General features: G+C 55.7%; 1 protein-coding gene across 2 annotated transcripts in view; it reads left to right on the top strand.

The window, feature by feature from the left end:
• The first annotated feature begins 98 nt into the window (after positions 1-98).
• The window catches only part of MDGA1 (MAM domain containing glycosylphosphatidylinositol anchor 1), a 57,203-nt gene continuing 34,542 nt past the window's right edge, over positions 99-22,759 (top strand). For both annotated transcript variants that reach the window (XM_046640669.1, XM_046640670.1), the window contains exon 1: positions 99-1,135. In XM_046640669.1, the coding sequence (XP_046496625.1) occupies positions 1,069-1,135 (67 nt within the window). In that variant the 5' untranslated portion in view covers positions 99-1,068. The remainder of the gene's footprint in view (positions 1,136-22,759) is intronic.

The raw sequence follows: 22,759 nt of genomic DNA on the forward strand, positions 1-22,759 counted from the left end.
GCGAAGCCCAAGTTGCCGAGCGAGAGGAGCGCTCCCGCGGCCCGGAGCCGAGCGGCCGCCGCGCCCCGGAGCCCGGCCCGGCCCCGCCCGCTCGGGCCCCCGCCGGCCGAGGCCGCGGGGCGGGGGCGGGGACGACCAACTTGGGGCGCGACGCAGCCCCGCTCTCGGGAGAGCGCCGAGCCCGGCAGCGCCACGGCCGCGGCCAGACGGCGGGAGCGGAGCGCGGCGAGCGGAGGCGGCGAGCGGCTCCCGCGCCGCAGCCCCGGCCTCGGCGGGAGAGCGAATATTTTTCAAACGACTCAAACTTTCCTCCTTTCCCCGCTTTCTGGGGTCTCTCTTGGTTGGAATTGCTCTCCTGATTCCCGCGGGGCGCCGGGGCGCGATTCCTCCCCGGGGTTCCTCGGTGGCTCAGCTAACTTCGCGAACCCGGGGACCCGTGGCTCTCGCCCCTCGGCCGAGCCCAGCCCGCGCGACGCCCCCGCTCAGGAGGGCCGGGGCTCCTTTGCCTCCGGGAGCGCGCCCAGCCAGGCCGCCCCTGGCTCGGGCCGTTGAGCCCCCAACACCCGCCGCAGGACTGGAGACAGCGGATTAACCCGAGCGGAGCCCCGGCCTCCCTGCCCCCGCTCCGCGGAGGGGCGTCCCCTGGGCGGGGAAACGGCAAGTTTGTCAGTCGTCGGTGGCCTGTTGGATCGAAGCGCCGCCGCCGCCGCCGCAGAGGGGTCCCTGGCGCCCAGCACCCCGGGCGGACAGCCCTGGGGACCTGGGGCGGTTCGGCCGCCGGGCTCCTCGGGCCGGGGCGCTGGCTGCTGCGCCGGGCGCGCCGAGGCACCCGGGGCCGGGCCAGCGCCCCCTGCGTCCCCACGCGGGCAGCGGCCCCGCCGGAGGAGAAACCCGGGTCGCCGCCGCCGCCGCCTCCTCAGTCTCCTGGTTTCCGTCGCCGCCGCCGCCCCCTCCGTCGTCTCTCGGGGAAGGGGGAAACGCAGGGGGCATCGCGGGGCCCTGGCGGATGCGCCCCTCGCCGCCTCTCGGGCTGCGCCGCCTCGCGGGGATGAAGCACCGGCCGTGAAGATGGAGGTGACCTGCCTTCTACTTCTGGCGCTGATCCCCTTCCACTGCCGGGGACAAGGAGTCTACGGTAAGAGCCCGCCCCGGCTCCACGCCGGCTTAGCACCGCGCGGAAACTTTACAAGAGGTGCGAAGTGCGCGCTGCCGGGGTTTGGTGGGGACCCCGGCTCAGACTCTGGAGTGGATGCCCGGGTCCCCGCTCTTTTTAGGGCGCGAGCAGATTGAGCTAGCGGCTTCGGAGCACGGAGACGGGTCGTAGGGTCTGGCGTGAAGCCGGGGATGCCAGGGAGAGGTGCCCACTTTGTCAAACCCTGCCGGGGGCAGGAGTGACTCCGCGAACCCTTGAGAGCACCGGGTTGGCTCCGGAGACTCTGACAGACCCCAGACAGGGGGCTGAGGAAGCGACTTGCACCGAAACCTCGTCCTACCCTGACTCGGCCTCCAGAGTGGAAGCCGAGCGATGCACGATCCGGAGTTGCGCGAGGCTTGCGGGCGAGCTGGCTGCCAGTGCCGCGGCCGGGCAGCGAGCTCGCCTTCCCGGCTCTCGCTGCGGCTTCGCTTCTTTTACTCGCTTCTTGAGAGCCGGAGCTGCTGCCAGCATCCTCTGGATAGGGCGCCTAAAACGCCGGCGTCCCTTTTCGGACCTCTCCGGAGCCACTTCTTCCTGTCCCCGGTTTCCAGCTACAAAACCCCAGCCCCACCTTCCTTCTGCCTGCGCGCACACAGACACATTCAGCCACCGTCCCCAGAAACGCAAACACGGCACGCACCCATCTGGCTACGTGTCCCAACTCTGCCTCCTGCCAGGCAGCTTTGCTCCCACGTCCCCACGCCTCGCTCTCCAGCGCCCAGAGGACTCTGGTTACCCGCCTCCCTTCTCTTCCGCGGGTTTTCCCGGGGAAAGGTCCCGAGAGCAGGCATTATCCGTTCACGATCACCCGGGCTCCCCTCTCCCAGAGACTCTCCCTCCGAATTCTAGCAGCCAGTGCCCTGACCCCACAGCACAAAAGTCAGGCTCGGGGCCCAGTGGGCTTTACTGTGCCCTCTTCTGACTGCAGGGTGGTCTGTTGTAGGTCACTTTTCAGTGATGTGCGTCTGGGGCGGGGAGAATTCCCTTTCCCTCCTTGTCTGGGGTAGAGAGCCTAGTTTTTCCCCTTTAGATTAGGGGAGAATTTGTTCTGTTGGAGTGGGCGCAAAGGTGTTGTCCCTCCTGGCTGCCAGCCTCAGGTGCAGATGCTAAATGCTTCCTTCTAGGGGTGCCTGGGCGCTCTCCTCATGCCTTGCAAGAGGGAGTGGTGTCCTGAGGGGTGTCTGGGAGATGACATGCTCCTGGCCCTACCCAGCTAGCTGGCTTGGGCTTCACTCCCTGGGGAGGCTGGCCCAGGCATCTGGCCAAACTCTGCTTCTTAATTAGTTTGTTGGTCTCTTACTGCCTGGCCCTTTACATAGGCCAGAAAAGGAAAGAAGGAGGAAGGATGCAGCAGGGACTGAGGGAGGCTGGGCTGTGGGGAGGAGGCCACTGAGTGGGTCCCCGAGGCCCTGGCCTCCTCAGGACAGAGGAAGACATCAGGGGTCTGGGCTCGCGCTTCTTTCTCCTCAAGGTTTCCCTACAGCTTCACTGCCTCCTCAAGAGGTGGCCTAAGGAGAGATGCTGCTGAGGCCTTGCCTCCTTCTGCCCCACCCCAGGGCTCTGGAGAGTGATGGAGAGCCCTCCCTGTTTGCTGCTGTCCTCTACCCTGCCCCTCCCTCCAAGTGTCCTTGGGCACATCTGGCAAGCCCATCTCCTGGTCATCCCCTCCAGCTTCTCCAACCTTCTCCAGGGCTGCACGGGGCCCATCTTGAGGAAGATGAGCTTAGCCTGGAAACCCCAGCAGTGAGGGTAGGGATGGGAGATAGGGGCAGTGGTCTGTGCGGACCCTGACTTCAGAGTACTTTGGGGCTAGGATTTAATCATTGGCTTATCTGCCCCCTTTTCTTGGTATTTTCTCCCCACCCTCACGTGCCTGGGTCCCAGCTGCTCTCAGTCAGAGCAAATCAAGGTGAGCTGGGTGCACTGGAGCCAACCCCTGGCTCTTGGGTGACATTCTTTCCTCCTGCCCTTTGAGACTGAGGCTCCAGGGAAGCCCAGGGCTTCAGGGGAATTGCAGGGTAGAAGGTCTTCTTTGAGGTGAGTGGACAGAGAGGAAGATCTAGTATGAGGAGGAGGATGGCAAGAGCCTGCCGAGTTCCTTGTGATGCTAGAAGCTTTGGCCAGATACAGCAGAAGAGAGATCCAGTAGGACTGGGTCTGGGTTAAGTAATATGGAGAGCTCGTGCCTCTGACCCCAGTTCTCCTCTGTACCCAAAGGAGAATGAAGCAGCTTGAGAAAGAGTAGAGTGTAGGAGTGAGGGATGGTCATTTGTGTCCATCATTGTATTTCAGCACCCAGCATGGTGCCCAGCACCCAGCAGGAGCTTGGCAAATATTTGTTGCACAAATAAAGGGCCACAGTTGGTGGAGGTTGAGGAAATGCTTCTTGAAATTCTTTCTCCCCAAGAAGTCTTCTAGAATGGCTTCCACCAGGGTTGTGGGGCACTCTTTGAGGGTCTCTGCTGAGGGACTGTCACAGAGTCCTAGGCTAGGCACTCAGGGAGGAGAAGAGAGAAGAGGCTAGAATCCCAGTGCTGTCCTGGCGGTGAGGAGGGAGGCAGAAGGTTTTACTCAAGGCACAAAAGAAACAAGCGTGCTCTGGGGAGGGAACCCCGGCCCCTTCCCCTCTGCCCCCAGGCCTGTGTGGCTGTGAGAGGGGCCGATTGACCCGAAGATGAATTGAGGAGAGAGCGGAAGAGCAGGGTATGGAGGGCAAACCCAGCCAGATCAGGCCTGGGCTGTGAGTCTCTGCTGAGGCCACCAGGAGGCAGGTGCCCGGAGCCCTACCCGGCTTCCCTCTGAGGGTCCTCTTGCCTGCTTTGAGGTCCGTTGTCGGCAATAGGACGGGGAAAGTGCTCTCAGTCTGGCCAGGTGGCTTCTCTCTTCTTTGGGGCACAGATGCTACAGCAGCTGAGTACTAGATCAGATGGTCCATTTGGAGCTGGTCCTCTCTTCTTTCCCCGCCTCCCAATCTCCTGGCCCAGTTGGTTGTGCTCCGGGGCGGATCCCGTAATCTGCTTTCTGGCAGGCCAGGGATGTGGGCTGGCCCCAGAAGCCTAGTTCTGGGGGACACGCAGTAGCCAGGTGATGGAAGAGGAGTATCCTGCGTGTGAAGAGCATCACAGAACAGCCCCGCCTCCCGCCCAGCTTCCTTTCCTGCTCCCGCAGCTTCAGGACTTCCAGCCAGGGGCGGGTCGGTGGGATTCCTCTCCCTTACAAAAACACAACAAACTCCTGGATTATTTAATATGCAGGAGTGGGAATTGACATTATCCTTAAGACAGGTTGTTTGCAACTTACTGGTGGAAGTCAAAATATTTCACTAAATGTGTCATCAGAAACTACTATCCTATGCTAATTTTTGTGGGAACATGAAGACAGATGTTGAATAATTTGACAAGAGCAACACAGCTTACAAAATTATCACCAAGTCAAGTTTTTTTCCCTCCTCTGAGGGGTGCGGAGAAGGAACTTCAGGAAGTGTGTCTCCGGTGCCGTCTTCTGGGTGTTGATGTGGGTGGTGGGCACTCGGAATTTTTCACTGGAGTTTCTAGCCAATGCCTTGAAACCGCCTGTCCATATCTGACTCTCCCCCTGGAGACGGAAGGCATCGCATCAGAAACTCTGGTTCCCCTAGGACAAGCAAGCTCTGGGGTTTCTAAATGCCCTCAGGAAAGTCCATGCCTCTGTCTCTTCTTCCTTCTCAGTCATGGAAACTGCACGAGGGAGAGAGAGAGCCTTGTGTCTGAAAATCCAGGCTGTTTTATTTACTTTGCCAGCATTGTCTGCCCCTCCTCCCCAAATTGATGTTGGCCCCTGAGCCAGCCAGAGGGCTCCCCATGCCCAGTGTCAGGCTGGAGAGCCCCGCTTAGGGTCAAGATCCTCATGACATCCCCTCCTACACTGTAGGCTGGGAATCTGAGCTTCCTGGCTGGGTGGGGCCCTGGGGAGGGGGGCGGGGGTGGTTAGAGTGGATTTTATTAGCCAGGAAAGCACCCTTGAGGGGGCGGGCTGGGGACATGCCGTGGGCCCACTTGTAATTGGCCAGGCCTGGCTGTGAGCTGCTGGGACTGAGGTGGCAAAGCTTCATTTAGAGCCTGGTATTAGCTCTGCTTTGCTGGAACATGGAGGGCCGGGCGGGGGGCTCCATAGGGAGAATGGAGGGAGCTAATCACAGCCGCCCAGGCCCGGCAAATGAATGATGCGGGAAATCAATACCTGGGGGCGGGAGTGGAAATCCGGGTAGTGGCAGCAGCCCTGGCTTCTCTGGCTGCCCGGGAGGCATGGGCGGGCCTGGGAGGAGTGCAACAGAGGCAGGAGTGTGGAGGACCCTTCTCTCCCCCAAACAAGTTCCCCTCTCCCTCCCCCAACGCTGCCTCCCCCCTTTCCCCCACTCCTGCCTTTCATCTCCTTGTGGCTGGGCTCAGGGAGGTTGGGCCAGGGGATGCCCCACCTGGCAAAGGCAGGGGACTTGGGAGATGGGGCCTGGGGCCTTGGGCCTTGCAGTCCTAGAAGAGCCCTGTCCCATCCCTACCTGCCTCTGGACACCTGAGCCTGATTACGCCCCAGGTGCGGCCGGGTGTGTGCCTGGGGACCCTGCCCTGTGCGGCTGGCACTGCCACTCCTGATGTGGCCAGCAGGGGGAGGGCTTGGCCACCACATTACTTTTAGCCTTTCCTAGGCTCCCTTGGCCTCCTGCCTCCTGCCTCCCACCTCCTGGTGGGATGAGAGTTATTCTAATTCCTCAGCCGGAGACTCATGGGAGCTCCTTAGCGCCTTTTGAAGCTCCAGGCCTCCCTCCAGCTCCCATGTACCCACCCCAGTGTCCCAGAGTGTTTGCCTGTAGCCAAAGCCACACTTCCTGCACCCTAGGCTGGAGGAGAGCTCTGCGGTGGGGCCCAGCTCAGTGGGCTCCTGCTTGGGTGGGGCTGTGTGCAGAGCAGGGGCTCCTGCCTCGGCAGAGCTGCCTCTTTGTGACCCTTGGGTGCGGCCCTTCTTCCGCATCTTCCTCCCCATCATTAGAACACCCTGCTGTGCAGGCATGCATCTGCTGGTGGCAGATACCAGGTCCTAAGGGGCCCCTGTTGCATTGAGTGCTGATATGAGACACAAGAGCAATGCTTAACTCAAAGGAATGAATCTTTTTTTAAACAATGGCATCTCCCTGTTCCTCAAGTCTATGAGTAACATGTGCTCTTTGCAAAACTGAGAATACATAAAAGTATAAGGAAGAAAGTAAAACTCACTTGACGTCCCGCAATGCATTTGGTGATGGTTCTTTCAGGCATCTTTTTGGTGCAAAGAGGAATGAACATTTTAGGGAGAATCATTGCTTATAACAACAATCCCTTACAGGTGTGTAAGTGCCACGTGCCTCCCCAAGAACGTCATGCCTCTACCTCCTTTGACTCCTAAAACGTTCTGAGAGGCCAGCACAGCGGGTCCTATTGTCCCCATTTAACAGATGAGGAAACAGAGATTCCAAAAGTTCAGGTGACCTGCTCAAGGTCACCCAGCTGGTAAGAAGTGGCTCCGAGACTCGATCCCGGTGGATCTTCTGACTTGGGGGTAGGGCAGCAGTGTGGTGCCCCCTGCACCATTCAGTCAGTATTTACTGAGTACTTCTTTTGAGCAAGACCCAGTTGTGCGCATCGATGGGGCTCCTGAGATGTATAAGATGGAGGTTCTGCCCTCAAGGAGAAGGGGAGGGGAGACACATACAAGAGGGTGGTTCCTGAGAGATCTTGATAAATGCCATGTGGCAAGGGAGATAAAGGGCTGTGGGAATTCGAAGGGAGAGGAAATTACTTCCAAGGCCTTGCGGAGGAGGGGGCATTTGAACTGGCCTTGACAAATGGAAATAAGGACTGAGAAGGGCATCCCAGGCGGGGGTCTCATCGTGGCAAAGGCACGGAGGATAAAGAACCTGGGTGTGTGTAGGGAGGGGGGAGTCACTCAGTCGGGCTGAAAGGGAAGGGGGCTAGTGAGAGTGGAACAGTACGGTATCATAACAACAGTCGCTAATGTTTGCTACCTGAGCTGAGATCACGAATGTGCTCTTTCTTTTTTAATGCTCACCACACCCCTTGGTTATCATTCATCAGCCCATTTTCTCGATGAGTAAACTGAGGGCTCAGAAACATGAAGTTTCTTGTCCAAGCAGAAGAGCTGGGCTTCACCCTACATCTGCTGATTGCAAAGCCTGTGCTTGTCCAGAGTAGGCTGGAATCCTGGGTTTGGGAGAAGCTATTGGGAGGGTCTTGAGCAGGGAAATGGGGTGGTGCGAGCCGTATTTCTGGCCGGGTAGCTGTGTAGCTGTGTGTTTGGGGAGGCAAGGGTCAGGAGGGGGGAGATTGGTCAGGAGGTCCTGCAGTTGTCTGAGGAAGTCATAGTAAGAACGTCATCTGGGGTGGTGGCCGTGAGGATGAACAGGAGAGAGTGGGTATAAGAGCTGAAGTCACTCAACAAACGTATGAGTGAAGGCTCATGGTGCACTTGAGATACTTGGGGAGAGAAACAAACTCTTGCTCTACTAGAATTTACATTCAAATTAAGGGAGACAGGCAGTAAATAAGTCAATGAATAAGGACATAATGCATCCTAGGGATATGTTCTGTGAAAAAGAGTAAGGCAGCAAAGGGGACGAGGAGTGGTGTACTGTGGTTCAAATTCATATATAGTGGTCGGGGGGCGTTCTTGAGTAGGTACTACTGGAGCAGAGACCTAAAGATGCTGATGGAGGAGGTAGGAAGCCCAGTGGATAGCTACAGGAAGTGTATTCCAGGCAGGAGAATAGCCAGCGCAAAGGCCCTGGGGTAGGAGCATGCCTGGCCTATTTAGCAACAACAAGGAGTCCAGTACGGCTGGAGCAGAGTGAGTGATGAGGAGTGGAGTAGGAGGTGGGGTTAGAGAGTTAGTGAGGCCAGATTGTTTGCAGCCTTGAAGGCTGTGTAAGGACTTTGGCTTTTATTCTGAGTGAGATGGGGAGCCATGAGAGGATTTTGAGCAGAGGAGGGACATGAACGGACAGCTTTTTAATAGAATCTCTCTAGCTGCCATGTAGAGAAGAGACTGTAGGGGATTGGGTGTGGGGGAAGGGATCCAGTTAGAGACTGTTGCAAAAGGTGAGAAATGAGACTGTACCATCATTAGGTCCTAAAAGTGCCTCAGGAAGGACTCAGGCAAGGGATAGGAGCTGGAAACGGCTCTGAGATTTGGCATTGGAGGGCCCGGCACACAATGGCACCGAGGCAGAACGAGGGCTACAGGAAGTCAGACAGGTTTGGGGTGGTGGAGGGAAGGAGTTAAGGGCCTGGACTTCTGGGTAAGATCCCGGCTCTGAACCCCAGCTCTGCCCTGCACCAGCCGTGAGAGCCGGGGACTTACATCTGCCTCCTAAGGCGTGGCTTCTCCGCTGTCAGATGGAGACAGCAGTCCCCAACCCCCGCGTGGGTTCGTGATGAGCATGCACCGAGACGGCACCTGGGAGGCCCTGAGCACTGTGCCCCGCGCTTAGCCGGCACTCAATAAATCGTTCTGTTTTAATGACCACGCCAGAGCAGTTTGGAACTTCATGCAATTCTGGGGTGGGATGTCGGGGAGAGATGTTGAGGGTCAGGGGGACATGAGTGTTGGTGCTCAGGAGAGAGATCCATTCTGAAGAGGTAGATTTGCACATCTGAATTTATGTGCACGGAACGATGTGAGTGGAAACCGTGAGGTGGAATAAAATTGCCAGGGAAGAGAGTAGAGAGAGAGAGGAGACTGGGCCGAGACCGGTGCCCTGGGGGTGGGAGGAGAAAGAGGACACAGAGCAGGTGGCATCAGGGAGGTAGGAGACCCGAGAGGGGACAGGGACCAGAAAGCCAGGGGAAGGGATGGAGTCTGTGGGAGGAAAGGCCGCTGAGGTGGGGGAGGAGACAGTAAGGGCCATCTGGGGCCTGGAGGCAGCTGTAGCCCTGAGCGGGGCCCCTCAGGCTCCAGCGGGAGTGCCCTGGGATTCTGTGAAGACACGGATTCTGATTCAGTGGGTCTGGGGCCGGGCCGAGATTCTGCATTTCTATCAACTCCCAGTGATGCCGATGTTGCTGGCCAACAGATCCCTCTTGGGACAGCAAGGGCATTCAGGAAAGAGGATGGGACTCCAGTGGGCAGACCAGGGTTGGAGGGCTAGGGGGGCCGCTTGCTGCCTGGGAGGGACCTGGCCAGGGAGCCTCAGCTCTCGGAACCACAGTCTCCCCATCTGGAAGGCTCCTTCAGGCACGCCACCTCTGGGGGTTACCAAGAAGCCGAGAGTGATAGTACTTTGTAAACTCCCAGGCAAAGTATGAGGACTGTGTTTCCCGAGAGCAGAGGGGGTGGCAGGCAGATGGTAGGGAGCCCCGGGCGTGGGCGGCGTGTGGAAGTGCGAGGTGCAGGCTGCGCTTTTGAGAACCGAGGCAGGCCGGGGAGGGCCGGGCGGCAGCTGCCCCTGCCCCCGGCCGGTCTCTGCCTGCGGGAAGCTGGGGCCACAGGGGGGCACCTGGGCCGGCGTGAGGGCGCTGCCTGGCCGGCTTTGGAGATGCCACCGCAGGCTCTTCTTGGTTCCTTTCCAGTCCCAGAAACTCAGCCGAGAGAGACTTTGATTATCTGGAGGGCTGGAAGCTGTGTAGAGAAGTGGTTCTCAACCCTTGCGGCGTGTCAGAACCACCTGGAGAGCTTTCTCAACAACAGACGCCTGGTTCCGCCCCGGACCTCCTGTCTCAGAAAGTCTGCAGGTGGCATCAAGGCAGCTGTGGTTGTAAGAGCTCTCCAGTTGATTCTCCGGCACAGCTGGTGTAGACAGAGCATCCAAATGAGTCAGGCCCAAACAGATGTCTTCTTCCCTTGGGCTTTCTGAGGGCATTTCTGGGTTTTCCAGGTCACTGCCCAAGCTTTGTTTCAACCAGGCTCATCAGGACCCTGGGGTCTTTTGAAAAAACCACACTTATTTTTTTAAATTAGGAGCAGGGAGACTTTCTCTCTTAATAGTGCTAACTGGAAGGTTCAGGTCAGGGGGCTGGGAGACTGGCCCCTCTCTCAGCTGCTAACCAGGGAATTTCCAGTCCCGAACCTAGAGAGACTGAAAGAAACTGCCCCCAAAATGCTGTTTTCATTGATTTCCAGTAGGTAAATTCTGTTACCTTTTTGCAGTGTGGCCGTTTTGTTTTTTCTCTTCCCTGTTTGGTTTAGAATCAAATGAAAACTTCAGAGCTGGACTGCACTGTAGCAGTTACGTGTAAACCAAGCAAATATTTCATGAGAACCTGCTAAGCGTCTGGAAGTGGTGTGGGTGCTGTGGCTGCAGGGTTGGAGGGCACCTGCCTCCGGGCCCCTCACAGTGGAGTGGGAGAGCGAAGTCTCTTCCAACACCCTCATTTTCCAGATAGAGAAACTGAGGCTCAGCTGGAGTGACTTGCCCGAGGCCCTACAGGTGGTGGAGTCAGGATTTGAACTCAAGCCTGCCCACTGCCCCAGCTGTGAGGGTCCCAATGGCCAGATGTGGCCATTTTTGTTCCCCAGCTTGTGCTGCGGAGGATGGGCTGGCTAAAGGAAGCAGCATGGGGACCCCCGCTAGGAATGAAGAGACACAGGCCCGACTACACAGGCTCCAGCAAATTAGAGTTGGCTTCCTGACGTCTAGAGGTAGGCTATCCCAGGCTGGGATGGTGGCTCCTTGGTCATTAGAGATCCTGGCTCCTTTCATCTTGTTGCTCTGCTCTCCTTACAGTCGTGCTTCTCAAACTTTGCTGCAGGTTAGAATTACCTGGGGAGTGTTTAAAAACCCAGGTGCCTAGCTCATACCTCATACCAGTGAAGTCAGAATGTCTGGGAGTGAGGACCAAGCATCAGCATTGTTTTTTTTAAAGATCCCCAGGTGCTTCCAATGTGCAGCAAAGTTTGGGAACTCCTGCCTTAGAGCATTTTGCCTCAAAGTCACCAAAGGGCTGCTGGGGCTCAGCCATCATGACACATTCCAGGCAGGAAGAAGGGAGGAACATTGGAAAAAGGCAGGCCTACCAGCTGAGTCAGCTTCCTTTAAAGAACTTTTCCAGAAGCCCCCTCCCAGTGACTGCTGCTTACATCTCATTGGCCATTCTTAGCTGCAAGAGAGGCTGAGAAATACAGTCTTTGAGATGGGCACATTCTCACCGAAGAGAGTATTGGGGTTCTGTTAGAAAGGAGGGGAGAATGGATATTGGGTAGGTCTTGAGCAGTCTTAATACAGATCCCCACCTCAGGGTCAGCTGGCATTTCTGAAATGAGAGAGGATTTAGATGATTTGGATGCTGCTCGCCTGCGCGCCCCTGCCAGCCTAGCTCAAGTGGGTGGGAAGTGCTGGCTGCCCTGAGGATGCCCAGAGGGACCTAGAGAAGATGGAGACCCACAGCAGGGGAGAGCCTTGCTTGGGGCCACCCAGGTGTTCACGCGAGGGTGCAGTGTTCTCCTTCCCTCCTCCCCTCCCCCACACCATACGCACTCCCATGAGGTAGCTGGTTTCCACTGGGCAGTACCTCTCTCCTCTAGCGAGGGGCTTCTTTCAGTCCCAGCCACAGGAGAGCTCTGTGGCCCCTCCTGATTTTGGGGAACAGAAACTGAGGGGCTGTGCTGAGCCAGGAGCCAGAGAGTACTTCCCAGGCCATCTAACTCATCTTCTGCTTTTCTGCAGGCCCATACCCCCCTGAGACCAGGCGTCTCCACTGCTGTTTGCTCCATGTCTCTAGTCCTTCATTGTTGGGAAGTTCTTCTCATTGTCTGACCTTATTTCAACTTGCTATAACATAGCCTCTTATCAGAAAGATTTCAGGAGCTGAGGCCTCTGAGCTGAACTTGAATATCTCCTTGGCCCTGAGACTTTCCCCATGTGATTCTTCAGAAAATTGTTTTTTAGGAAGATTAGTCCTGAGCTAACATCTGCTACCAATCCTCCTCTTTTTGCTGAGGAAGACTGGCCCTGAGCTAACATGATGCCCATCTTCCTCTACTTTATATGTGGGATGCCTGCCACAGCATGGCTTGCCAAGCGGTGCCGTGTCCACACCTGGGATCCTAACTGGCGAACCCCAGGCTGCCGAAGCAGAACTTGAGAACTTATCTGCTGCATCACTAGGCCGGCCTGCAGAAACTTTTAATGAAGGCCCTTTTCCCCATCTCTGAGAGGGATATCAGGAAGGTAGAGAGGGATATCAGGAAGAAGTGGGGGGGAGCTAAATTCTGGTGGTCTCGTCTACCTGGGTTTGGTTCTGGTGTTACAGTAAAGTGCAGGCAGACCTTGGAGAGGTCTGTTGACCTTTCAGCAGAATACATAAGCCCACAAGGCAAGCAGAAGTTCTGTGTTGTGGCAAGATCTGGCTTTACTCTCCTTTCTGGAATGAGGCCACGGGGTAGACAAAGAAGGCCATGAAATGGGGCTCAAGGGAGTGGCAAGTAGTGAGCTCAGCTGCCAGCCAGTGGTCTTAGGGGACCCAGAGGCAGATCTTTGAGATTCACTATAGGAAGAGACTGAGACCAGAGAAGGTAAGTGACTTGTCAAGGTCACACAGCAATTAGGTGCCAAGGCTGAAGTTAAAAGCCATCTCAAGGGACTCTACAGCTGGATCTTTCTCATTCTGCTACATTAACCTGTGGGCTCAGGAGAAGCCAGGACATGTCTGCATGGTATTTATAAGCTCATTTTATGCCCACATCTCTATAATCCTCTCCTTACCCCTGTGAACTCTATTTCTTATTCCTGGGCCTCATTGCATCTGGACTACAGGATCTGGGGCTCGCTCTGGGCCCAGGACTCCTGGTTAGACGTTAGAAGCCCTTAATGGAAATGTCTGGGAGGCCTCCCTGGTAGGTGGAGGAGGTTGCTGCCAGTCTCCCCCAGGTCCACCATCTCGGTCGCACTGCCTAAGTTCCACTCTAGAGTTATCAACAAGCCGGCCAGAGGAAACACGGCCACTGTTTCCAGAAGGTTGCTCTGGGCATACCCAGCAGCCCTCGAGCCTTTTCCCAGTGGCCCACGTTGGTTGATCAGATGAGCTGGATCTTGAAGTGTTGGAAATCACACACGGAGGTTTCCAAGGAAGCAATGAGTAGAGGGAGGGGAGCGAGGCAGGGTATTTGATGTTTGTGAGTGTGATTGTCAGGCCATGTGAGGGCCCTGGGTTTTGGCCGTGTGGGAGATTTAATAGTGGACACCATGCTGATCAGAATTGGCTTGGACTCACGGTCTTAGTTTGGGTTCCCCAGAAGTGGACCCTGGGATGAGGAGCCGAGGGCGGGTAGCTTATTTGAGACGTGAGCCTCGGAGGCTCTGGCAGGGGAGTGGGGACCTGAGATATGGAAGCAAAGGGAACCAAGAAAAGGTGTGTTAAGCCAGTCACCACCATGCCACTGGGGACCTCTGGGACACTGTATGAAACACACCCTTCAGAGTTGTCTGGGCACAGCAAGGGAGCAGGGGTGTGTACACGCTGCCTCCCATCTCTTGTTGGTTGAGGGCTGCTCTGGGGGTGTGAATTTCCTGATACCTGTAGCCCACTGCGCACACGGGCAGCGTGAGCTCTAGCAGCTCCTGCCAGAGAGAAGCAGGTAGTCGGCCCGTGTGCACTGAAGTGGTTGGGGGAGGGCACGTGCCTGGGGGGCAGCAACAGCCTGTGCTACATCCTGTCTAAGCCGTCAGTCTTGCTTTTTCAGATCTAGCCTGTTTTGCTGAGCTCTTTGTTCTTAGGTCTCGTCCTCTGGGCTGCGTGGATAAGCCCCGATTCCAGGCTGAAAACTCTCCCCTGCGGCCAGCAGACCTGTGGGCTGCTCATTTACTTCCTTGGATTCTGAGACCATAACCCCAGCATGTCGATTTTCCCAAGACCTTCTTGATAGAATCCAGCCTCTTCCTGAAGGACTGAGGGGGCCTCCCGTCTGGGGAGGGCGAAGTTGGGGGATCACTGAGGACAGATTCGGAGTCTACGGGGTCCTTTGGGCATTGCCATGAGATGCCTGAGTCATTAGACCCCCACTTGCTGAATTCAAAACTAAGAAAGAAGTGGGGACCATCTCTGATACTAAAGATGGCCGCTTCTCTCTGCAGGCAGGATTCCGTGTAAGTAATAAGGTCGATTGAATTCTGTCCACTTCCCTCTTCAGGAACCAAACCTTCTTCCATGGGCCATGACCACGCTAGCCTGTACCCCTGAATACCTGGGCCTTATGGCAGATCAGAGTGGCACCTCCATCCTGTTGTGAATTTCTCTGCCTTTTCTCTACCAGCTGGGACCTGAAATTAGTTAACTAGTTAATCCAATATTTATTGAGCACCTCCTGTGTGCCAGATCCTGTTCTAGGTGTTGAGGGTATGACAGAGAGCAAAACAAAGAGATGATGTGGAATCACAGGCTTGTAGAGTGACAGAGCAAGGACGGATCTTAGGGCAAATCTAATCATTTGTTGGAAGAGAAACCTGAGGCCGAGAGGGCAAGACGAGTCCTCAGTCCACACAGCAAATAGGGAGTCCAGCTTGGAATCATCGAAGGTCAGAGGTGATGGGCTTAGAGGTCACATGGCCCTAACTGCTCACTTTTTAGAGGCAGAAACCAGTAGCCAGTGGCAAAGGGTCTTGCCAAAGTAGTGGCACTGCTCTGCCTGCCAGTGAACACACCTTTCTCTCCCGCGTTTATCTCCCGAGCCAGATGGGGCTCTAATGTACTGAGGGGTGTGTATGTGTGTGTGGCTTGGTGTGGACTAGGGCAGCAGGCAGGAGAAATGAGTGTCTGATCAAGCCATCCCACCTCCCTCGGGAGTATTCAGAGGCTGCAGTGAGCTCTCCCCTCCCCTCCTGCCTCCCCAAGCTCTTCCGTACAGCCATGGCCCCTGGCATTGCCTACTGGCATAGGGGCCTCAGGTGATGCTGGGAGGAGCTCGGTGCTGATGGATTTCCTGATGTGTCTGAAGCACCAAAACCCCTGTCTGGCTCACCCTTTTCGCTCTCTGGGGAGCTGAGGGAGCAGGGGCTGTGAGGCTCTCCAGGGCAAGGGTGGGCTTCATCCCCACCAGTCACCTCCCCCTCATTCTGTTGGAGCTGGGGCAGGTGTAGGGAGTGGCTCCCTTAGCCTCCCCTGCAGAATTTAGAATCAGGCTGAGGGGTGAAAGGAGGCGATTGGGTGGGGAGCCCTGGCTGCTTGGGATTAGTATGTGTCTGTGTGTGTGTGCGTGCACACATGCGTGTGCATCTGCATATGGAGAACCATTGGCATGAGATAAACTGCTCTCACTGGGTCCCTCGACAGGAGCTGAATACATTTCCCCTGTTCTCTCTACCCTGTGCATGTGTACCTTATGTCTATTTTTGGTGGGCATGCATGTGCTGAAGGTGTGTATATGCGTGCATGATGATGTTGCACACAAGAACATGCATGTATGTGCAGGGGACCGTGCGTGTGTGTGTGGGGGGACTGTAGACCTCTTTGGGGCTTTCTCCGGATCCACTTATCCCCTTCAGGCAGCCCCTGCTTGCCCTTGGCTGTGGTTCCTAGGCAGGGGGGCGGGAACGGGCATCTAGCTCTCTGGGCAGTCAGCCCGGTGCTTATGTCCAGCCTGGGTTCTGGCTGCCCCCTCACCCCTTCTAGGAGTCCTGAAGCAGGGGGCAGGGGCAGGCCGAGGCTGGCCTGGAGCTTCTGGCTAATTTTCCCGGCCTCCATCGATCCAGCAGCTTCTCCTGAGTCTATTAGCAGTCGGCGAGTGAAAATATCCCCCATTGCGAGCCCTGACCTGAGACAGGGAAGAATCCATAGCAATTTGTTCAAACAGAAGAAAGCGTTTCCCTCTGATTTGTATTCCAATTTATTCCAGGCAGGGAGGGGGTCAGGGTTGGGGGGCGAGCCCTGGCACGGCCAGAGCTGGGCCCAGGCCTGTCCCCCACAGCCCCTCATGCCAGCCAGGGTGGCAGCTGGTGCTCCCCATGGTTCCTGGGGGGGGGGCTGAGGTAAGGGGGGACCCCAGCAGGGGGATGGGAAGGGAGGCCCGCCAGCCTTCCCAGCAGGCCCTGCTTGGCTGGAGGGCTCAGTTGTGGATTTGGTTTTCACAAAATACAAAGCCGCCCGCTTGGAGCCTCTCTCCCAGGCACTGGGGCCTGTGCCAGGCGTGCGCTCACCCGCTGCGCCCGTGCCAGGGTGGGGGCTGGGCTGGGTACGTGGACACAGTGGTCCCAGCTGGGCTGAGTGGCCGGGGGCCTATTCTTCTCCTGAAGCCCTCCCCAGCCAGCCTAGCAGGAACAGAGCTGCTGAGGCTCGGAGGGGAGCCGGCACCTCGGAAAAGTTCCCCTGCAGGGCGAGGAGCCCCTCACCATGGCAAGCTTCTCTCTAATGCAGTGCTCATGCTTCGTGCCTGGTCCGAGCAAACTGGGGCTCACTGGTGTCCTAGCCAGGAAGCCTCTTTGGAGCACCTACAACAACGGCGGCTCTGGCTGATGTTTATTAAGCACCGACTATTTGCCCAGCACTGGGATAGTGCAACCAGGTACCCAGTCTTTGCAGGGTCCACTATTCCTCACGTGCCTCAGTTTCCTCACCGATGCTCCCCCCTACCCTTCTGCATACTTTTGTCACCTCCCTCACCCATCTCTGCTCAGTCTTTCTCATTTCCTCCTGGGAATCACTTCTCCCTTCCACCCAAGGGTGGCCCTCATGACTGAGGGTCTCAGGACTGACACCCCTCTAGCCCCCCTTTTCCTGAGGGACCCTACAAATAGGCTGACTCTCTTCCAGGTCACTTTCTTTTGCCCTTCCTCGACCTGCCCTCCCTGTCAGGGCCGGGGCCTCTGCAGAGGTGGCGCCATGGCAATCGGAGAGGAGGATGCTGGGAAGGGCCAGCTAAGTGGTCCTGCAGCTCCCCCCCCCCTTCCTTCCCTCCTGCGTCAGTGCCCCCAGGGAAGGGAGTAACTGGAGAAGTTCTTCACACCAAGGTGTCAGCCACTAGCCCCAGCTCTGAGGTCAGCTGTCGCACATGACTTGCCAGGCTCCATGACACCAGCAAGGTCTAATTTCAGAAGCAAGCAACTAAATATATCAAAGTCAGTGAATAATCATCTCTCGCTCAGGTGGGAGTGTAGGGAGGTAGTGTGGCCTGAAGGATAGGCACAGAGCCTTCTGAAACAGATCTGGGTTCAAGTTCTGCCTCAGCCACTCACTGTCTCTGTGATCTTGGGCAGGTTATGCTCTGTGCCTCAGTTTCCCCACACGCAAGACAGCAATAATAATGGCGTCTTTCTCAGGGGGCTGTGCTGAAGAGGAAATGGGGAACTCGTGGAAAGCCCCTGTTAGCCCGGTGCCTGGCACACGGGGAGTAAATGACTGGCCGTTGGGAGGAGGCCCTGCTGAGTGGGTGATTCCAGCACTTGGGCCTGGCTCAGGAGGCCGGTGAGTCACAGAGGCTGCTACCAAGGAAGTGGCATGTGTGTCTCTGCATTCAGACACGTGACACAGTACTGGGGGCGAGAGGAACAAGCCTGAGACCCTGGCCCAGGAGAAAGGGGGACAGAATTCCAGCCCTCCTCCCATTTTCCTCTTGGGGAAGTTAATAGCAAGAATGTTGCCTTTGAGCTACTTTATAAATTGGGAAACAGGTACGTTTTGCACCCAGCCCTTTACTGCCGCCCACATCGCTGCCTGTTCCCTGCCTCTCTTTCCTTTCAAGAGGCAGCCCCCCGCCTCCCCCGTCCTCAGTCCCTAGGAGCCTCCTAATGGCAGGGACTTTCCTGTCCCTGGCTGTGACCGAACTCTGGTCCAATTGGCCTCCCCCCTCCCCAAGTCCTTCACTTTTCTCCCCCAAACCACTGGGTTTCAAGTCATTTACAAGTTGTTCAGAGGCTCAGCATTATAATCAGACCCTACGGTGCATGCCACTTATGTGGCTTCTAAAATTTTAGCCAAAAAAGGAGAGAAACCCTGCAGTGATGGAAGAAAAAAATAATGAGACTACTTAAGCAGGGGGGCAGGTATCACATTTCTCAATTTATAAATATATCTGATGCTAAAGAAAATATGTTCCCAAACTTTATGCTTCCTGAATTGACTCTTGGAAAAAAAAGATTGTTCATCCCTTTCAGAGATTTAACGTGCCTTTCCTCCCAGGGGTGCTTGCCTTTTGGAGGGGACACAGAAGGAGAATGAACAAGTGACTATTTAATATGCCAAGTGCTGATGAGTGCTGTGAGGAACACACAGGGGCAGGGATTAAGAGGGAAGGGGTGGGGCGGGCAGCTGTCTTAGATAGAGTGGTCAGGAACAGCGTCTCTTGGAGGAGAGCTGAAGGAAGTAATGGAGCAGGCTCTGGAATCTGGGGAAGAACAATCCAGCACAGGGAGCTGCATGTGCAAAGGCCCTGAGGTGGGAGTGGGCTTGGCCTGCTTGAAGAACAACAAAGGGGACAGCATGGCTGCCGTGAGGAGGAGGAAAGTAGAACATAAGGTGAGGATGACAGCAGATGACAGAGGGCATGGCAGGCTATTGAAAAAGCGTTGGCTTTGACTCCAAGTGAGATGGGAACCATGGTAGAGTTTTGAGTAGGGGAGGAATAAGATGTGATAGTGTTATCAAGGGATCCTTCTGGCTCTTTGTGGAGAACAGATGGTACCAGGCAAGGGAGGAAGCAGGGTTGACCTATCCGGAGGCTGTGGTAATAACCCAGGCAGGAGATGGTATTGGTGGCTAAGACTAGGGTGGTATTGCAGGGATGGGATTCAGGGTCAGTTCTGAAGGTCACGCTGAGAGGGCTCACTGGTGGATTGGGTGTAGGGTGTGGGAGAAGAAGAGAAATCAGAGAGGACTCCCAGGTTTCTGGCTGACACTTAGCAGGGGACAGTGTGTTTTCACTAATGAAGGGGTGGCGAGGAATGGCTCTCAGGCCTTGGGGGCTGAGGGGGCAGTAAGTGCTGTCCTTTTAGGTCAGTGGACATAGAGAGAGGCATAAAGCTAATCAGGCCCTTATGTCTCCCTGGTTTTTAAGCCTCAGAGCTAATTTTCCGTCCTCCTGAGCTGGAGCGCAGGCCTGGCCTGGAGGAACTATGCAGAGGCGGCTGCAAGAGGTTTCAAGCAGTCAGACTGGGCACCCAGAACTCCACCCTGCAGCTGGGTGGGACAATGCCAGGAACTCACAGTGGGCTGGGGTAGGGGGATCAGAGTACTGCCCGGTGGTGGTGGGCTCTCCAGAAACACTGTCCTTCCTTCCCCTGCCCTTCTGTCCTGGGGTCTAAGGCCCCACCTGCTCTCAAGCTGCAAGATTGATTTTGCTTTCAGGGTTGTTATTGTTATTATTATCCACTTAAACAACTTCATAGGAAAAGAAAGGAACCCAATGACCATCAAACATTAACCATTCATTCTAAATTCCCTGCCTATACCTGTCAATATATTTTTACATAGCAGTAAACAGTGGTCCGTTCTGCTTTCTCAGCTTGACTTTATCTCCTACACACGTCTCCCGGTATTGACCGAGCCCTCAGACCTGTCACTTTAATGGCCGCGGGGCACCCCCGCCTCGATGCACTGGAGTTTGGTTACCATTTCTCCATTGCGGGGCGTTTGGGCAGGCGCCAGTTTCCCCTTCTTCTAAATGGCTCTGCCATGAATATCCTAGTGAATTACTTTTTCCTTTTAAATTATTTCCTTGGGGCCTATTCCCCAAAGTGAGATTGCCTAATAGGTCATAGGATGGGAACAGTTTTATGGTTCTCATTTCGCACTGCTGGGTTGTGCTACAAAAAGTTTGAGCCAGCCTTGCGCACAGCCGAGCCACAATGGATTTTATCATTTTAATTTATTTTTACTGGTTTAATAGGTGCATTATGGCCTGCTTCTTAACTTCCAATTTTCACTCTCTGAAGCCATCTTTGGGTCTTTCAGCGCCTAGTAAGACCTGATCTGTGCAGAGCGTTACAGTTTACATTGCCTTTTCGGATATTTCATCTCACTTAATAAGACGCTGTGAGCCTAATATTATTGACATCTGTTATGGTGGGGAAATGAGGGTTTAGTCAGGTTAAGTGCTGTAGCGGAGCTTCCAACCACTTCTTGCAGGTTCGTTTGGAACGGTCTCCCACCCACCTGTCACCATCCCGTTCTTTCTGAGGGCCCAGGGTCCCCAGACGCCCATTTCAGCCCATGTCCAGGGCCTCAGCCCCGTTATCTTCCCTCAGCTCCCACAGCCAGCCTGCGCCAGGCCCCAAACTGTGCCCTCTGCTCCGGGTTGGGTCTCAGCTCTGTGGGGCTTGGGGGAGGCCCCTGGGCTTTTGGGTCAGGTGGGGCCTTGGGGGTTTTTGCTTCAGCAAAGCCACTGGCCCCTCCATTCCCTGGCGCAGGACTAGCCCCGGCCCTACCTTCTGGGTTGGGGCCTGCACCTGGCAGTGCGTCTCTGGTTCTACCCAGGATGTGTCCCATCCCTAGTGTTGGCCACAGGTACACTGGAGACTCAGGCTCCTGGGGACAGGGTCACTTGGGCTGTCGGGCTCCACAGTGGAAGCTGTAACTGTCAGACTAGGGGAACTTTCTCATGGTGGACACACCCCGAGGTGTGAGTTTGGTTTTGTTCCGCTCCCTTCTAACTGTCCTTCCAGAGTATCTGCTAGGCAGCGTGCGCTGTGCTTGGTGGATTCCATTCCATTCTTACTATATTTAACAACCACAATGGGGAGCCCTCTTCTGCCCATTTTACAGTCAGGAAACTGAGGCTCTGGACTCGAGGGTTAAATGATTTGCCCCAGGCCACATGGCAGTTACTGCAACAGCCTGGATGAGAACCCCATGCCCAGGGCTGTGTCTACTCCAGCCCTGCTCCTCCCCTGGGCTTGGGTCGATAGGTATGCTTTGGTGCGTGGGGGTTTGGTCGTATCTGGTGTCTGGGCTGCTGCTGAGGCCCAGGACCAAGTGAACTGCAGTGAGGGGGTCCCCAGGACTGGCAGAGCTTGGTGGGGCAGGGTAGCTGGGACCCAGGCAGGAAACTTTTATATGAGTAACCCCGTATCATGGGTCCCACATCCCTGGGCCAGGCAGGCTCAGGTCCTGGATTCCAGAAGCCATACTCTGCCCTGACGGGTGGCAGCCTCTCTTTCCTGCCATCATCCTGTGTGTTCTCTTGGGGAGATCTTTCCTTCCAGTGATTACTTCTTTCAGCCCACCTTGGTGTTCTGGTCTCTCAGGATTACGGCTCTTGGCATCCTCCTGAAGGAGACTTCCTCATTCGCTTTCACATTTCCCTCCTACAGGCCCTCAGAATAGGTTCCCGAAGGGTCCTGGGCTATATTAGCAAGTGGAAAGGGAACTGAAATTCATTGAGCACCTGCTAGATACTAGTCCTTGTGCTGTGTACCCAGTGTGCATGATCTCATTTAATCCTCACAACCCAGAAGTTATTTCCACCAGAACCTGAGATAGAATATTATCCCCACTTTGCATATGAAGAAACTGAGGCTTCAAGATGTTAAAAAAACCTTCCCAAGGTCACATAGTCATGAGGTGAGAGAGACAGCCCTACCTCCTGCTCCTCATACCACACCTCTGGGCAGCCCTCAGACCTGCATTTACAGTTTCCCATCAAGCAGTGCCAGCTTGAGGCAGGTGGCTTTCCGCTCTCTTCTCTGAGCGTCCTACCTACGCTGGTTAGAGCTGCCCGAGGTTGCCTCATTGTTGAGACTTTTGATTCTGGTGTTCTGGGACCTACCAGGGAGAAAGTCTCTTTATAGCTCCCCCAGGGGACCTCAGAGTCCTCATTTAGAGGGCTTCCCCAGTGGCCTGCCCCGACATCCCAGAGTTCTCTAAGTGGTATGCAGATTGAACTTCCACCGATACACAGACAATGAAGATTCTAAGAATATAACCTGGCACTCTCAAAACCTGAGTGCCTTCTGATGAGGCCAGGATGTGGGCGCAGTGGTGCCGAACATTCCAGAGACTTTGGCACAGATGGACGGGCCACCACTTTCAGCAGAGGAGAGCTGTCAGGAGTGCCAGGCTCACCCAGAAGCATCAGGCTCTGAAAACAGTACCAGATCCTGAAAACAGGAGCAGGCTCTGCAAACGGTACCAGGGCCTGCAAACAGGAGCAGGCTTTGCAAACAGTACCAGGCCCTTTGAACAGGAGGAGGCTCTGCAAATGGTACCAGGCCCTGTGAACAGAAGCAGGCCATGCAAATGGTACCAGGCCCTGTGAACAGAAGCAGGCTTTGCAAATGGTACCAGGCCCTGCAAACAGGAGCAGGCTTTGCAAATGGTACCAGGCCCTTCAAACAGGAGCAGGCTTTGCAAATGGTACAAGATCCTGCAAACAGGAGCAGGCCATGCAAGCGGTGTCAGGTATCTCCTGACTATGATAGCGGACCTTGTTTTTATGCTCAGTCATGGTGATAGGGTGGCAGCCTGTGCACTGATCCTTTCAGCTGTGGCTGCTCTCCAGATCCAGTGACAGCATCTTGTACTTGGAGGTCAGAGACACATACTCTCGGGTTGGGGAGAGATTTTTGCAGCCCAAGAGGAGGTCGGCTGAATATGGGTTTGGTTTTGATGGGCAAAAATG

Source organism: Equus quagga, chromosome 15, assembly GCF_021613505.1.
Source record: "Equus quagga isolate Etosha38 chromosome 15, UCLA_HA_Equagga_1.0, whole genome shotgun sequence".
NCBI lineage: Eukaryota > Metazoa > Chordata > Mammalia > Perissodactyla > Equidae > Equus > Equus quagga.